Raw genomic sequence first — 16687 nt, forward strand, 5'->3', positions numbered from 1 at the left:
GACTCCCTGCAGAGCAAGTCATTCAGTCTAAATTCAACCATTCATTCGCCACAGCTTTGCAAATATATTTCTTGCGAGTGCCAATTCAATTTAATTTTCAAATCACTGAAGAATGATCTATTGTCAAAAGGAAACAATGTTAAGATGCTACATAATCCGAGTTACTGTTGACTGGAGGGAAAGGACATGTGACTAATTAAATTAATGACCAACACAACTGCCTTCATTGGAGTTAAAATTGTTCAAAAATCAAAACACCCTGTTGATTTTTTCAAGTGTTAACTCTAATTCAAGGAAACCTACACATGCGCTGAGTGTGCATTGAGTAACTAATGGTTTGTGAGGGTCAGCACGCTGGTCACCTCAGGAGGTAATCACAGCCACACCCAGTCCCATTACTGCTTCCGCCTGATATCAATATGCAAACCCTCTCCAGCTGTAAACAGACAGCTGACCGGAATAAAGAGTGGAACCCTTGTCCATTTCCACCTTTCCCATTCAATGCAGTATGATCAAATACAATTCCACAACTCCTGTCTTGCTGAAATTAATAACCTCAGTCCATAATATGGGATAAAACAAGGCGTGCACAATTTACAAACACCAAATAATGCAATCACCCATTTACAAAGTTTTCTTCCCCAAAAGCACAAATCAATGGGTAAACTACATTTTCAGGCATATCGTCTGTACCCTTTCACAACATACCACAGTCGACGCAGTCTATACATGCTCTAAGGTATGTATCAGCTCATAACCACACTGAAGAATGTGGCTTGAGGCCAGTGCACACTCTTCCTGTCAGTTGATGTTTGCAGTTTTCTCCCCAAGGGTGTTCACTAAGTCAGCAAAGATATTTTAGCACAGGAAGTAGCTATGCAGCACTATTTCATTAATCCAGAGGCCACAGTTCCATTTAATCACTTGTTACACTGGAAAGGAAAACAGTTATTGTTCAAAAAGCATTTGTTTCAATTACTACTATGAATAAAATGGTCAATTTCTTGTGAAGTGGGTTCTGAAATGGAAGATAGTATGTTTAGCACAGGGCTAAATCGCTGGCTTTGAAAGCAGACCAAGGCAGGCCAGCAGCACGGTTCAATTCCCGTAACAGCCTCCCCGAACAGGCACCGGAATGTGGCAACTAGGGGCTTTTCACAGTAACTTCATTTGATGCCTACTTGTGACAATAAGCGATTTTCATTTCATTTCAACTCACAGGAAAGCTTCATGTAACTCAAATCACAAAATTTAACCAAGAGGAGCCCAAGTGCTTCTTACCATTTGTCACTATGCCTATCAACTAAACTGTTCACAAAAGCTAGCAGAGTGAGTGCAGAAAGTTCCATCACACATGAACATACAAAGACATTTTGAAGTAATTGTAATATACCAAAAGATTTGCTCAAGTGATATCCACAAACCTTCTCAAGGCACACACTTTTTCAAGTCTCCTTGTTTGGACATCAACCTGCACAATGAACACCCCAATCTACAGGAGCATTCTCAAAAACCAGGTACAGGGAGCCAACGTTAAACTTTGTGCATAGCAATTACAAAGAGTAGCAACCAATAGTCAAACCCACAAGAGAAGGCCTAACTTCATTTTTTAAAAACAATAAAACGGAGATTTGTCTGGTCTCAATAGTTTTCCTTTCTAGTGACACAACATAGAAGACCATTCAGCTCATCATGCCAGCGTGGCTCTTTGAAAGAGCTACACAATAGTCCTACTCCTCTACTCTTTCCCTACAGTATTTTCTGTACCCATTTATCGTCTTTTGAAAATTATGATTGCATCTGTTTCCACCACCCTTGCAAGCAGCACATTCCAGACCCCACCTCAGTCTGGTTCAGATACCTGGCAGCAATGAGTAGTGGCTCAGCCACTCCCAATTCTGCTGACCAATGAGACAGTTGGGAGAGACAATGCTGTCACTCTGGAACCTCCTCCCTCCCGAGAACCTTCCAAAATTCCTGTACTTCTCCAACTCAGGACCCCTTGCTCATCGCCTGTTTGCATTTTCCAAGTAATTGGTAGCTATGCTGCCCAAGCTCTAAAATTGTCTTCTTGAACCGAACAGTCACTCTCTCCTCTTCAATCCACCCCTTGAAACCGATCACCTTGAACCCTAACCCGAATCTCCTGTCCCAATATCGCCTTTCATGGCTCAGTGTTAAATTCTATTTGATGGTCATTCCAGTGAAGTGCCTGGGGTTGCTTTACTTGTAGTTCGAGCACAGTGAAGTACTGTGCATAGTTCTAGTCTCACAATTACAAAACGGATATAGAAGCACAGATGATGTAAAAAGATCCCCAAATATGATGCCAAAACTGATGGGTGGTAACCATTAGGGAAATCTGAATAGGCTAGTGAACTTTCCTCCTTGAAAGACTGAGGGGGTAACCTGATATGAGGTCTTAAAAATTTTGAAATGATTCGGTAGGCATTGAAATGTTCCCAGTGGTGGGGAAGAATTTCAGCTGGTTTAGCACGGTGGGCTAAACAGCTGGCTTGTAAAGAAGAACAAGGCCTGCAGCACGGGTTCAATTCCCATATCAGCCTCCCTGAGCAGGCACCGGAATATGGTGACTAGGGACTTTTCACAGTAACTTCATTTGAAGCCTACTTGTGACAATAAGCGATTTTCATTTCATTTCAGCTATAAATATATGACAGTCACTTATGAATCCGGTAAAAAATGAAAAGAAACTTCTTCAACCAGAGAGTGGGGAGAATGTGGAAATTGTTACCACAGGGAGTGGCTGAAGGGAACAGTTTCAATGCATCCATGGGGAAGCTAGGAAAACGCATAATGGAGAAAGTGACAGAACGATGCGAATAGGAAACAAAAGACTTGTATTTCTATAGCATCGTGTACTACATACATCAGGAAAGTCAAAATAATTTTTAAGCAACTTGGGGCAGCAAGGTAGCATTGTGGATAGCACAATTGCTTCACAGCTCCAGGGTCCCAGGTTCGATTCCGGCTTGGGTCACTGTCTGTGCGGAGTCTGCACATCCTCCCCGTGTCAGCGTGGGTTTCCTCCGGGTGCTCCGGTTTCCTCCCACAGTCCAAAGATGTGCAGGTTAGGTGGATTGGCCATGATAAATTGCCCGTAGTGTCCAAAATTGTCCTTAGTGTTGGGTGGGGTTACTGGGTTATGGGGATAGGGTGGAGGTGATGACTTGGATAGGGTGCTCTTTCCAAGAGCCGGTGCAGACTCGATGGGCCGAATGGCCTCCTTCTGCACTGTAAATTCTATGATAATCTATGATAACTCAATAAAAAACATTTCAAAAAAACAAATAATTTTAAAGCTAATACATTACTTTCTAAGGGTAATCCCGATACCGGAAACACCACAGTCAAACTGCGCGAAGCAAGATCCCACAAAGATAAACTTGAAAATGATCAATGTCCTGTTTTTTGTGATGTGGATTGATGGAAGGTTACCCCAGGACATCAAGGAGCTCCCCTGCTCCTCTTCAAACTGTGGCGTGAGACCCAGTTTAACGTGTGAGCGGACAGAGGGCACCTCCGACACTGCAGCACTCCCTCCTTACTGCCCGAGGAATCTCAGCCTGGCTTCCTGTGCTCCGGCCCCTGGAGTGGGGGCCTCGAACTCAGAACCTGCTGACCCGAAATGCGAGTGTGTTACCCAGCGAGGCGGGCGGCACATTGAGATCAAGAGGGCCGAGTGGCCTCCGTGCGGGCGCCATGCCGAGCGGAACCATTTCCAGGCGCTACATCAATGTAGGGAGTTGTTGCAGGAGGCAGGGCCCGAGGCGCCTCTCACAGAGCCGTGCCCGCCCCTCACCCCTTCCCCAGTCCCGGGGGCCTAGCCCTCGGCCCCGCTTGCTGACCCCCACCCCCGGCGGACACCTACCCCGGTGCCGTTGTCGCACACCACCACCTTCCTGCCCTTGCTGTCCATGGTCCCGAGCCGCCTCCAGCTAAAACTTTCCGCCTCACACCGGAAACCAGCGCCTCCCGCTCCCGAGGGCGCGGCCACACGTGACCAGCCACTTCCGCTCGAGGCGGGGACATGGCGATGACGCAATGTGATTGGCAGGTCGAGCATGGGACACACTGAATAAAATTATTAAAACAATAGTTAATCCGCTGATTTTATCACTTGGATTTTTCCCGTTGGCGGCCGAGTATCAAAAGATAATATATTTAATTGGTCGGAGAGGATCATGAGAGATCAGCAGGATGAACCAATTAGCGAGCAGAGAATCGGGTTGCTATGGCACCGGCTCAGCACAATGGACCAATCAGCAAGCAGAGGATCAAGTTGATTTGGCACCGGCTGGGAGGATGGGCCAATCAGGAGCAGAGGATTGGGTTGCTATGTCGGCAGGAAGGGCCAATCAGTGAGCAAAGAATTGGGTTGCTATGGTGCTGGCTGAGCAGGATGGGTCAATCAGCGAGCAGAAGATTGGTTTGCCAGAGCACTGGCTCAGCAGGATGGACCAATCATTGAGCAGAGGATCAGGTTGCTATGGCTGTGGGTCCTCCAATTCAGTCAATCAGGGACAGAGCATCAGATTGCTATTGTACCAACTCAACAGGATGGGCCAATCAGTAAGCAGAGGATTGGGTTGCTATAGCAGCGGATCCACCAATTGGACCAATCATTGAGCAGAGAATCAGGTTGCTATGGCGGTGGGTCCTCCAATTTGGCCAATCAGCGACAGAGCATCAGATTACTATTGTACCAACTCAGCAGGATGGGCCAATCAGTGAACAGAGGACCGGGTTGCTATAGCAGCGGGTCCGCCAATTGGACCTATCATTGAGCAGAGGATCAGGTTGCGATGGCGGTGGGTCCTCCAATTTGGCCAATCAGCGACAGAGCATCAGATTGCTATTGTGCCAGCTCAGCAGGATGGACCAATTAGCGAGCAGAGGATCGGGTTGCTATGGCGCCAGCTCAGCTGGATGGGCCAATCAGTGAGCACAGGATCAGGTTGTTATGGTGCTGGCACAGTGGGATGGGTCAATCATTAGGGCAGAGAATGTGGTTGCTATGGCGCTGGCTCAGCAGATTGGGCCAATTAACAATCAGCAAGCAGAGGATTGGGTTGCTATGGCAGCAGGTCAGCAGGATGGGCCAATCAGCAAGCATTGGATCGGGTTGCTATGGCGGCGGTGAGGACATGAGCTTTCTCTCTGGCGTCTCTTGTAGGTGGGGAGTGAGGCTACTCACTGTATCCAGCAGGCCATGGCAGGTAATCCACAAACCCCATCTGAGGGACGGTGATCCGGGGGGAACATCCAAACTCACCCCAGGCCATGATCTGGGGCTCTTAATATCTCATCCAAAAGACAGCTCCACCACTTGTCAGTACTGACACTCTTACAGTGCTGCACTGCGTCAGTACCAACCCTCAAACAATGGGGCACTCCTTCAGTACTGAACTCTGACATTGCAGTACCCTGACCTTCTACTTGCAGCATTCCATCAGTACTGACTCTCCAACAGTACAGTGCTCATTTAATAATAATAATTTAGCACAGTGGACTAAACAGCTGGCTTGTAATGCAGAACAAGGCCAGCAGCGCAGGTTCAATTCCCGTACCAGCCTCCCCGAACAAGCGCCGGAATGTGGCGATTAGGGACTTTTCACAGTAACTTCATTGAAGCCGAGTTGTGACAATAAGTGATTAGTATTATAATTATCTTTATTAGTGTCACAAGTAGGCTTACATTAACACTGCAATGAAATGACTGTGAAAATCCCCTAGTCGCCACACTCCAGTGCCTGTTCAGGTACACTGAGGGAGAATTCAGAATGTCCAATTCACTTAACAAGCAAGTGTTTCAGGACTTGTGGGAGGAAACCGGAGCACCCGGAGGAAAACCCACGCCGCACAGACAGTGACCCAAGCCGGGAATCGAACCCAGCTCCCTTGCGCTGTGAAGCAACAGTGCTACCATGCCATCCATTTAGGACCGAGCAGTCTTTCCCCCCCCCCTCCAAAGAATCCAGCGCTCCCTCAGTACTGACTCTCCAACATTGCAGCATTCCCTCAGTACTGACCCTCCAACAGTGCGGCACTCCCTCAGTACTGACCCTCTGACATAACGAGGCACATCCTTGAGATTGTAAATGTTATATATAAATGCAAAATTTAGTTTCTTTAGTTAAGCGGTCTTTTAATTGAGCTCACTATGCTCCAAATAGCACACCTGGTAATGTGTAAAAGAGAGATTTGCATTTATACAGTGCCATTCAGGACCTTGGGACATGCCAGAGCACTTTACAGCCAATGAAGTATCTTTGCAAATGTGCACTGTAATGGTTTGTGCAGAAATTCAGTACAAAATTTAACTGCATGAGATGAATCATACCGCTGTAAGGTTACACTGCGGGTCACAGTGTTGTGTTACAGTGTTTTCTTGTACAGAAGCAATTTTTAACTTGCCCAGCCTGCTCTGTGCCTGTGCACTGCTGTTGTGCCATGCAGAAGCAAGGCAATAGTATATTTAAGAGAGGGTTAGTTGGAAACAAAGTATTTGTCCAGAACTATTCTGAAGCCATACCTGGATAATGTGTATGCTTGGGGAGATTTGTTTTCACAGCTGGCTTGAAATCCATGTGCACAAGAGCAGATAGTCTGCTCACAGCAATGCAAATAACGGTTGTCAAAGTTACTGCTTGTGAATCTGTTATAACCCCCATGGAGGCCACGGGTGTAGACCATTCGGTTCCCCGTGACCTCCACAGAATATGAACTTCCCCGGTAATGGGGCGGAGCTTCCCCTTTAACGAGGGGAGCCCTCACAGTTTAAAAACCCCGACAGACCCTTCGAGGAGAGGAGTATTTGTGCATAGTTAATAAAAGATATCGTTTGCATCCTATTTGTCATTTCATGCATATTCTCTCGGTGTGGATAGCACACTGGCAACAAGTGTAAAGCGGAGCTGCCGTCGGCACCAAGTGCTGCAAAACTGGACCATCTCATTTAGGCCTCCGGTGACCTCCAACCTGTTCCCAGAGATGGCCCACGTTGAGAAGCTGGAACCGATCAAGGCAGGTACGGATGACTGGAAACAGTACATCGAGCGTATGCAATACTTTTTCTGGACAAATCGATTATAGTGGATGAAAGGCAGATGGTGGTTTTACTCATGGCTTATGGCGGACCGTCCTACGGCATAATCACAAGCTTGACCCACCCAGATGTGCCAGATAACCGATCTTTTGCCTCTTTGGTGTCAGGAACTATTTCCATCCAAAACCCCCACTAATCATTCAACGGTCCCATTTCCTTACCGCCACGCAGGCCAAGGACAAATCGACCAGCGACTTCTTGGCTCTGTTAAGGAAACTGGCTGAAACCGGTGAGTTTGGCGCGGTTTTAAATGAGACTCTGAGAGACCCTTTTGTCTGTGGCCTTCGCGACCCAGCAATTCAAAGAAAACTTTTGGCTGAGACCCACTTGAACCTGCAACGAGCGGTCAAGATAGCCATCTCCCATGAGACGCTGAGCAGGGTGTCCAGGGCATGGCTGTCCAGAATTTAGGCTGCCCAACCGACCGCCGATCGGTCTTTCCATGACCTGAGGGGATGGTCCCCAAAGATGGTGCAGACCTCGCAGAGAAGCCGGCCTCACACTTGCGTTTTCCCCCGAGCATGAGTACCCAGATGTGAACTAGCACCCGCTGGCCATCGTGACCGGACTGATTGATGGCCCCACAAAGGCCAGCAACCTCCCCCGCTTGGCTGGGCCCGATCGGCATCCACGTGACTACATAGAGGAGGAAGACTACCAGCAGCTGCACTGCGTGACGTTTCCACAGGTTGCTCCCATCCACCTGACCTTACAGGTTGTAGCCACCTAAAATGGCTGATTCCCTATTAATTTGGCCAAAACCCGATTTAAAATGGCTAACCGAAAAGGCTGATGGGAAAAGCAGCCAACAGGACACAAACGGACAGCTGCAGACAGAATAGCATATTCGGCTCTGGGGAAGTCGGCCCAGATCGATACTCAAGACCATTTGCAGCACATCAACCCAGACATCTGCAGTTTAATCGGCTATCCCCGGGAACAATTGCAACATATTAGCAATTGAATGCCGGGCCAGACCTGTCGGCGCCTGCAGTGGCCGAAACAAAGACAGGTGAACGACCACCCCCCGATCGAGGAATCACCCCGTTACTGGACGTATCGAACCCAGTGATTGGGAACAAGTCCAATCACTTGGGACTCAGGGTCAAGGGCCGCCCCAAGAGGCGGGAAGCCCCTGGGCCCTATAAAGTGAGGGGCCAAGTTCAGATCGCTCTCTCTCCCTTCTTCTCCTGCTCGAGACCTTCGCAAGAACATCAACCAGAAACTGTAAGTTTGACTCCAGCGATCGCTACCCGATAGAGACTCCTAGCCATCGACCCGTATCAGCCTTTTGAATCCCGCGGGCCAGATCCGATTCGATAAGCCATTTGTTTCCCTGACCTGGTGGGCCCTTCCTAAAGTTAAGTATTGGCCAATAGTGGTAGGTTTCTATATAGATAGTAGGATTATTGTGTAAGCATTACTTGTTGTATATAATAAATGACCGTTGATTTCAATCTTACTAAGTGGTGTGCTGACTTATTAATCATAACTCGAGCTTGAACCACGTGGCGGTATCAGAAAGATACCTGGCGACTCGTGAGCAAAGGTGACATAATCAGAGGTAATAAAACTAAGGCTAAAAAGAGCAACAAGGTGAACGGACACTCCATCCAAATGGAGCTGGATACCGGTGCAGCCACCACACTTTTGACAAGATTCAGTTGGGCCACCAGCCTTTGGCCTTGGGAGATATTGGCGCCCAGTTGGTCACGCATACAGGGGATCCTTTGGTGATTGAGGGCACATTGGTGGTCCCTGTCACGTACCAACAGCAGTCAGCAAGCCTACCACTGGTGATGGTGCATGGCAATGGGCCGGGTTTGCTGAGTCGCGACTGATTGCGGCACCTACGTTTGGATTGGCAGCGGGTTTGCTGCATGTACCTGCATGGACCAGAAGGGGTCTTGGCGAAGTTTCCCGGCGTGTTCCAGGAGGGCCTGGGCACCATGCAGGGGCCATGGCCAGGATCAGTGTGGACCCGTTGGCACAGCCATGCTATTTTCGCACCCAGCTGGTCCCGTACATCCTGAGGTCGAAGGTAGATAGTGAATTGGATTGGCTGGAGTTTTGGGGTATAATACGTGCCATTCAGTTCTCGGATTGGGCTGCCCCGGTCGCCCCTGTGATGAAGCCCGATGGCTCTGTGTGCCTGTGCAACAATTAAAAAACGACAGTGAACCGGGTCTCTCGTTTGGACCATTATCCGGTCGCCCTCGAGGACTAATATGCGAAGCTCAGTGGTGGTCGTACATTCACAAAGCTGGACATGAGCCACGAGTACGTCAAATTGGTCTTGAACCCCAACTAACAATGTTTTGTGACGGTCAACACGCACCATGGCCTGTAGGAGTACAGCTGCTTGCCTTTCAGAATCTCCTCGGTATGTGCCATTTTTCAGCAGGTTCTGGAGAACTTCCTGTGCGGTTTACCCCAGGTTGCAGTTTACCTCGACAATGTCCTTAATCACTGGCTCCTCCAACCAAGAACATTTATAAAACTTGGACGAAGTTTTGTGGCATTCCAGGAAGCCGACATCTGCCTCCACTGGGAGAAATACTTCTTCAACGCGGCTGAGGTCACGTACCTCGGCTACCACATGGACCGCCATGGCTTGCACCCTGTTGAAGACAAGGTGAGGGCCATTTGACAGGCCCCTGTACCAGGCGGGCCAACAGAACTCCGCTCCTTCCTGGGACTGGTCAACTACTACTGGAAGTTCATCCTGAACCTGGCCACCTTGTTGGACCTCTCCACCGGCTGTTGGAAAAAGGGCCAACAGTGGGAATGGGCCCAATCCCAGAAAACGGCATCTTTCTGAAGTGCGGAGACAGCTATTGTCCTCCCAGCTGTTAACACATTTCACCTCCTCCAAGCCCCTCAACTTGACCTGCGAGATATCACGTTATTGGGTCGGGGCCATCCTCGCCCATCGCATGGCCGATGGTGAGAGCTCCCCATCGCGTTTGCGTCCAGGACCCTCGCGGACGCCGAACAAAACCATGCGCAGATCGAAATGCAGGGTTTGGCCATTGTTTTCAGTGTAAAGGGATTCCACCAGTATATCTACGGACATACCTTCATGGATTCGACGGACCATAAGCTGTTGCTGGGTTTGTTCAAAGAGGATCGGGTGATGCTCCCCATTGCATTCGATCACATTCAGCGTTGGGCCTTGTTGCTTGCTGCATATGAATGTACGCTGAAGCATCAGGCAGGGGCGAAGATTCCCCACACGGATGCATTGAGCCGCCTTCCCCTCCCCCCTAAATCACCAATGCCAGTGCCAGCCAACAAGCTCATCGCTACCCTCCATTTCATGGACTCTTTACCAGTCACAGCGTCGTGCATCCGAAGTTGGACCCAGATGGACCCACAGCTGTCCCATGTCCACCACATTATTCAGTATAGGGCCCAGCTCCTGGCTTTGCCAGACAATTTGAGGGCTTTCAAGGCCAAAATTCAGGAGCTGAACATCAAGGACGATGTCACCCTTTGGGGAACTTGGGTAGTGGTTCCGAAACATGGGCACAGCCTGCTCCTGCAGGACCTCCACAGAGGACACCCTGGGGTAAGGAAAATTAAAATGCTGGCCCGCAGCTCCGTCTGGCATCGAGCGGTTGGCCAAAAGTTGTGTACCTTGCCAGGAGCACCAGAGATTGCCCCCGGCAGCGATGCCCCACCCATGGGAATGGCTGAGTCGCCCTTGGTCCCGCCCCGACATTGACTTTGCAGGCCCCTTCCAGGGGTCATGTTCCTCATCATTGTGGACGCTCAGTCCAAGTGGCTGGAGGTCCACTGGATGCAGGCAACCACCGCGAGGGCCACTGTCGAGCAACTGCACCAGAAGTTTAGCACACACAACATTCTGGAAGTGCTAACCACTGTGCCACCCGTAATTAATTAATTAAATAAAAGTTAAAATCAGTTTTGGTGACCATCAACCTTGATCGTCAGATCAGCCCATCAGGCTCATTAATGTCTTTTAGAGGAGGAAATCTTTTCAATTGTTGGCCTTGATAGCGAGGAGATTTTTACTGCAATTGCATGGGCATTGGTGAGACCACACCTGGAATATTGTGTGCAGTTTTGGTGTCCTTATCTGAGGCAGAGGAAGACTGTTCTTGCTATTGAGGGAGTGCAGCAAAGGCTTACCAGGCTGATTCCTGGGATGGCAGCACTATCATACGTCGGTTAGGATTATATGCATCGGACTTTAGAAGAGTGGGAGGGGATCTCACAGAAACTTGGACAATTCTAAAAGGATTAGACAGGGTAAAATCAGAAAGAATGTTGCCAATGGTGGGGGAGTCCAGAACTAGGGGTCATAGTTTTAGGATGAGTGGTAAACCTTGAGGTGAGGATAGATTTCTTCATACAGAGAGTGGTGAATCTGGAATTCACTACCACAGAAAATATTGAGGCCAAAATGTGTAATTTAAAGAAGGAATTAGATATAGCTCTTGGTGGGGCAGCGCGGTGACTCAGTGGTTAGCACGGCGCCAAGGACCCGGGTTCGATCGCGGCCCCGGGTCACTGGCCCATGTGAAGGTTGCACATTCTCCCCGTGTCTGTGTGGGTCTCACCCCCACAACCCAAAGATATGCAGGGTAGGTGGATTGGGCACGCTAAATTGCCCCTTAATTGGAAATTTAAAAAGAAAGATATATCTCTTGGGGCTAAAGGTTGGATCAGGGTATTGAACTTGATGATCAGCCATGATCATGTTGAATAGTGGAGCAGGCTCGAAGGGCCGAATGGCCTACTCCTGCTCTATTTTCTATGTATGTTTCTATTTCATTTATCCAATTTTTGGACTATCAGTTTGAACCAAGGGCAGGGGAACAGAAGGAATGTGTGAAGATTTCAGGTGAAGACTTGGAGAAAGTGAATAGTTTCAAGTACTTGGGGTCGGTCAGTGATGGTTGAAAATGTACAGAAATAGAAATTAAGGAATGGATTAGCTCTGATTAGAGAAATTGAAGAAGTGTAGGGAGTTTTATGCGATAGAAAAGTATCACTGAAACCAAAAGGAAGAATCTACAAGAGGGTTATGAGACCAGCCTCATTATGTAGTCTGGAACTGTCTTTGTGGAGTTTGCACATTCTCCCCATGTCTGCGTGGGTTTCACCCCCACAACCCAAAGATGTGCAAGTTAGGTGAATTGGCCATGCTAAATTGCCCCTTAATTGGAAAATAAATAATTGCATACTGTAAAGTTATATTTTAAAAATTATGTATTCTGGAAAACCTGGGCAACATCCAGAAGAGAGGAACAAGGACTGGGTGCTAATGAGATGCGGATGCTGAGGTGGATGTGTGGAGCAAGGAGAGAGGACAAGAAGGAGATCAGGAACCAGCACATCAGGGGGTCAGTGAAGGTTGTGGGAGCATCGAAGAACGTAGCTGAGAAGAGTTGAAATGCTACGGTCACTTTCTCAGGAGAGAGAGAGAGAGAGAGGGAATGTGGTGTGGTGAGGTGAGCAATGGAGGAGGGAATACCAGGAAGAAGGAGAAAAGGAATGTCTTAAGACCAAATGAAAAGATGCAGTTGCGAGAGATTTCAACACACACAGCAAGATGGGAAGAGGAATGGCTGAATGACAGGAAGAGATGGAGAAGAGTGACCAAACAGCACTGTGATGATCCCAATGGGAAAAGCCAAAAGAAAGAGGAAGAGGAGGGAAGGAAATCTGCTGCCCTTACTGGTCTATTCTATATGTGACTAGAGCGATGTGATCTATTTTTAACTGCTCCCCAGTTGTGTTGAAGAAAGCGGCTCACTATCACCCTCTCATGGGCAATTGGGGATGGGCAACAAATGCTGGCCTTGCCAGTGACGTGCCACATCCCATGAATGAATTAAAAAATCACTTGTGCCTGTAGGTGGCAGTGGTCAGCTGGTTTCCTCTGTGAATAATACTGAAAATGTTTCATGAGCTATGTCCTCGAAATCCGGATGGAATACAGGTATAACCACATTTCTGCCTTGCCCACCATTCAGGAGATTGCAATGATTTAAAATTACCGTCCAAGTTTGAGAGGAAGAACCTGGAATCAGATGTAACGGCATTACAATTAAATAAAGGTAACTACAGACATGAGGTAGGAGCTGACCAATGTCGAGTGGAAGGGGAGCCTAGCAGGGAAGATAGTGGAACAGCAATGGCAGGAGTTTTTGAGGGTTATTCGGGAGACACAACAGAAATTCAGCCCAAGGAAGAGGAAACATGCTGGGGGGGGTGGGGGGGGGGGGGTGGGGGGGGAGCGAGGCATCTATGGCTGATGAGGGAAGTAAAGAACAGCATAAAAGAAAAATAAAAAGCATACAAGGTTGGGAAGATTAGTGGGGAGCCAGAGGATTGGGAAGCCTTTAAAAGCAAGCAGATGGTAATTAAAAAAGCAACAAGAGGGGAGAAGATAAAATATGAGTGTAAGCTAGCTAGTAATATAAAAGAAGATAGGAACAATTTTCTTCAGCATATAAAGGGCAAGATAAAGGCAAGAATAGTCACTGGGCCACTGGAAAATTAGGCTGGAGAAATAGAAATAGGAAACAAAGTAATGGCAGAAGAACTGAATAGTTACTTTGCATCAGTCTTCATGGTGAAAAACACCAGAGCTCCAAGAGAATCAGGGGGCAGAGGTGAGTGTAGTGGCCATCACTAAGGAGAAGGTTCTGGGGAAACCTAAAGAACTGATGGTGGATAAATCACCTGGACCAGATGGACTACACACCAGGGTTCTAAAGGAGTTGGCTGAGGAGATTGTGGAGGCATTGGCAGTAATCTTTCAGGAATCACTGGAGGCAGGGAGGGTCCCAGAGGACAGGAAAATGGCTAATGTAACACCCCTGTTAAAGACGGGAAGTTGGCAGAAGACACAAAATTATAGCCTGAATTTGGTCATTGGTAAGATTTTAGAGTCCATTATTATAGATGAGATTGCAGAGTACTTAGGAAGTGCGTGATAAAATAGGACTGAGTCAGCCTGGCTTTGTCAAGGGGAGGTCATGTCTGACAAAACTGTTTGACTTTTTTGAGGAGGTAACAAGGAAGTTAGACAAAGGAGAAGCAGTGGACGTGATCTATTTTAATTTCCAGAAGGCCTTTGACAAGGTGCCATATAGGAGACTGTTAGATAAGCTAAGAGCCATGGTGTCAAGGGTGAGATACTGGCATGGATAGAGGATTGGCTGACTGGGAGAAGGCAGACAGTAGGGATAAAGTGGTCTTTTTCAAGATGGCAGCCAGTGACTAGAGGTGTGCCTCAGGATCGGTGTTGGGACCATAACTTTTCACAATATACATTAACGATCTGGAAGAAGGAACTAAGGACACTAAGGACCCTATTGCAAAGTTTGCAGATGATACAAAGATATGCAGAGGGACAGGTAGTACTGAGGAAGCTGCAGGGTGGAGGGAGCTGTAGAAGGACTGGAACAGGCTAGGAGAGTGGGAAAAGAACTGGCAGATGGAATACAATGTGGAAAATTGTGAGGTGATGCACTTTGTGAGGAAGAATGGTTGCATCAACTATTTTCTTTTTCTTTAAATTTAGAGTACCCTATTCTTTTTTTTCCAATTAAGGGCAATTTAGCATGGCCAATCCACCTATCCTGGGTTGTGGGGGTGAGGGCCACACAGATAAGGGGAGAATGTGCAAACTCCACACAAACAGTGCCCTAGGGCCGGGATCGAACCCAGGTCCTTGGCGCCGTGAGGCAGCAGTGCCACGCACCGCACCACCGTGCCACCCTAAGCATAGACTATTTTCTAAATGGGAAATCAGAAGCACAAAGGAACTTAGGAGTCATAGTTCAAGATTCTCTTAAGGTTAACGTGCAGGTTCAGTCAGCAATTAGGAAAAATGCAATGTTACCATTCATGTTGAGAGGGCTAGAATATAAGACCAGGAATGTACTTCTGAAGCTGTATAAGGCTATGGTCAGACCGAATTTGGAGTACTGTGAGCAGTTTTGGGCCCTGTATCTAAGTAAGGATGTGCGGCCTTGGAAAGAGTCCGGAGGAGGTTCACAACAATGATCCCTGGAACGACGAGCTTATCATATGAGGAACGGTTGAGGACTCTAGGTCTGTACTCATTGGAGTTTAGAAGAATGAGGGAGGATCTTATTGAAACTTACAGGATACTGAGAGGTCTGGATAGACTGGACATGGAGAGGATGTTTCCACGTGCAGGAAAAACTAGAATCCAAGGGAACAGCCTCAGATTGAAGGGATGATCCTTTAAAACAGAGATGAGGAGGAACTGTTTCAGCCGGAGGTTGGTGAATCTGTGGAACTTATTGACGCAGAAGGCTGTGGTGGCCAAATCACTGAGTGACTTTAAGACAGCGACAGATAAGTTATTGATTAATAAGGGGATCAGGGGTTATGAGGAGAAGGCAGGAGAATGGGGATGATAAATATATCAGCCATGATTGAATGGCGGAGCAGACTTGATGAGCCAAGCGGCCTAATTCTGCTACTATGTCATATGGTCTTAAATATAACAACATAAGAACATGATACACAGTTCAAACAAAAAAAGACAATTGGTTCATTTTTGTTCCAGTTATCTTATGAAGGGGTTTTCTTGGAATTAATTTTCTAAAAAGGAAATTTGTCATATTTCAGTGTGGGTCTGGAGTCACACATAGACCGGACCGGGTAAGGACAACAGTTTTGTGCAGTTCTGGTTGGCTCATCACAGGAAGGACGTTATTGCTCTGGAGAGAGTGCAGAAGAGGTTTGCAATAATGTTGCCAGGGCTAGAAAAGTGTAGTTATGAGGAGAGATTGGACAGGTTGGGGTTATTTTCCTTGGAACAAAAAAGGCTGAGGTGTGACTTAATTGAGGTGTGCAAAATCATGAGGAGAAGAAATAGAGTGGACAGGATAAAATTCTTTCACTTGGTAAGTGGCAGAAAGTGTAGAGGGGACATGAGGTAGAACTTTTTTACGCAGAGAGTAGTGGGAGTCTGTACATAGTTCGTTGGTTACCTGTCCACGTGTTAATAATAAATACTTGTTATAGCGAACCACACATGTTCGATTTGTGTCTTCATGATCAGGGGAGCCATAGAACACAACATCAACAACTACAGGCAGTGGTTAGAAAGTCAGGACTTAAGGTAACTTGTAGTTCTAGCAGGAGAATAACATTGTGGTCAGTGTAGCACTGAGCTCCTCAGAAACCTGGAACTGAAGGGATATGTTAAACTGATCTATCAGCATCATACAATAGTACAGCATAGAAGCTTGTCTTTTTGGCCTGTAGAGCCTTTGACGGCTCATTCAAAGAAAAATCTGAAGAATCTCACTTTGATAGGTTAGCTATAGATGAGATAGAAAAAAGGTTTAATTGAGAAATCATTAAGAGTAATTAACTAAATCATATTAACCATGAGAGTGAGGAAAGCCGAATAGCTGGGAACTAATCAGATAAGACTCAATTTTCACATTTTGCAAGTTGCTTGAGACTTGCTAGAGAATCCAAGGCCAGTGACGTCAACTGGCCCAAAAGACTCAATTGGCTGCTTTCCCAAGCCTGGAC

At 47.3% G+C, this 16687-nt stretch overlaps 1 protein-coding gene across 2 annotated transcripts in view; it reads right to left on the reverse strand.

Annotated features, from left to right (window-relative positions):
* Positions 1 to 4032, reverse strand: part of LOC140421981 (actin-related protein 2) — a 76865-nt gene extending 72833 nt beyond the window's left edge. For both annotated transcript variants that reach the window (XM_072506958.1, XM_072506957.1), the window contains exon 1: positions 3893 to 4032. In XM_072506958.1, the coding sequence (XP_072363059.1) occupies positions 3893 to 3940 (48 nt within the window). In that variant the 5' untranslated portion in view covers positions 3941 to 4032. The remainder of the gene's footprint in view (positions 1 to 3892) is intronic.
* Between the last annotated feature and the right edge of the window lie 12655 nt (positions 4033 to 16687).

Source organism: Scyliorhinus torazame, chromosome 1, assembly GCF_047496885.1.
Source record: "Scyliorhinus torazame isolate Kashiwa2021f chromosome 1, sScyTor2.1, whole genome shotgun sequence".
Classification (NCBI taxonomy): Eukaryota; Metazoa; Chordata; class Chondrichthyes; order Carcharhiniformes; family Scyliorhinidae; genus Scyliorhinus; species Scyliorhinus torazame.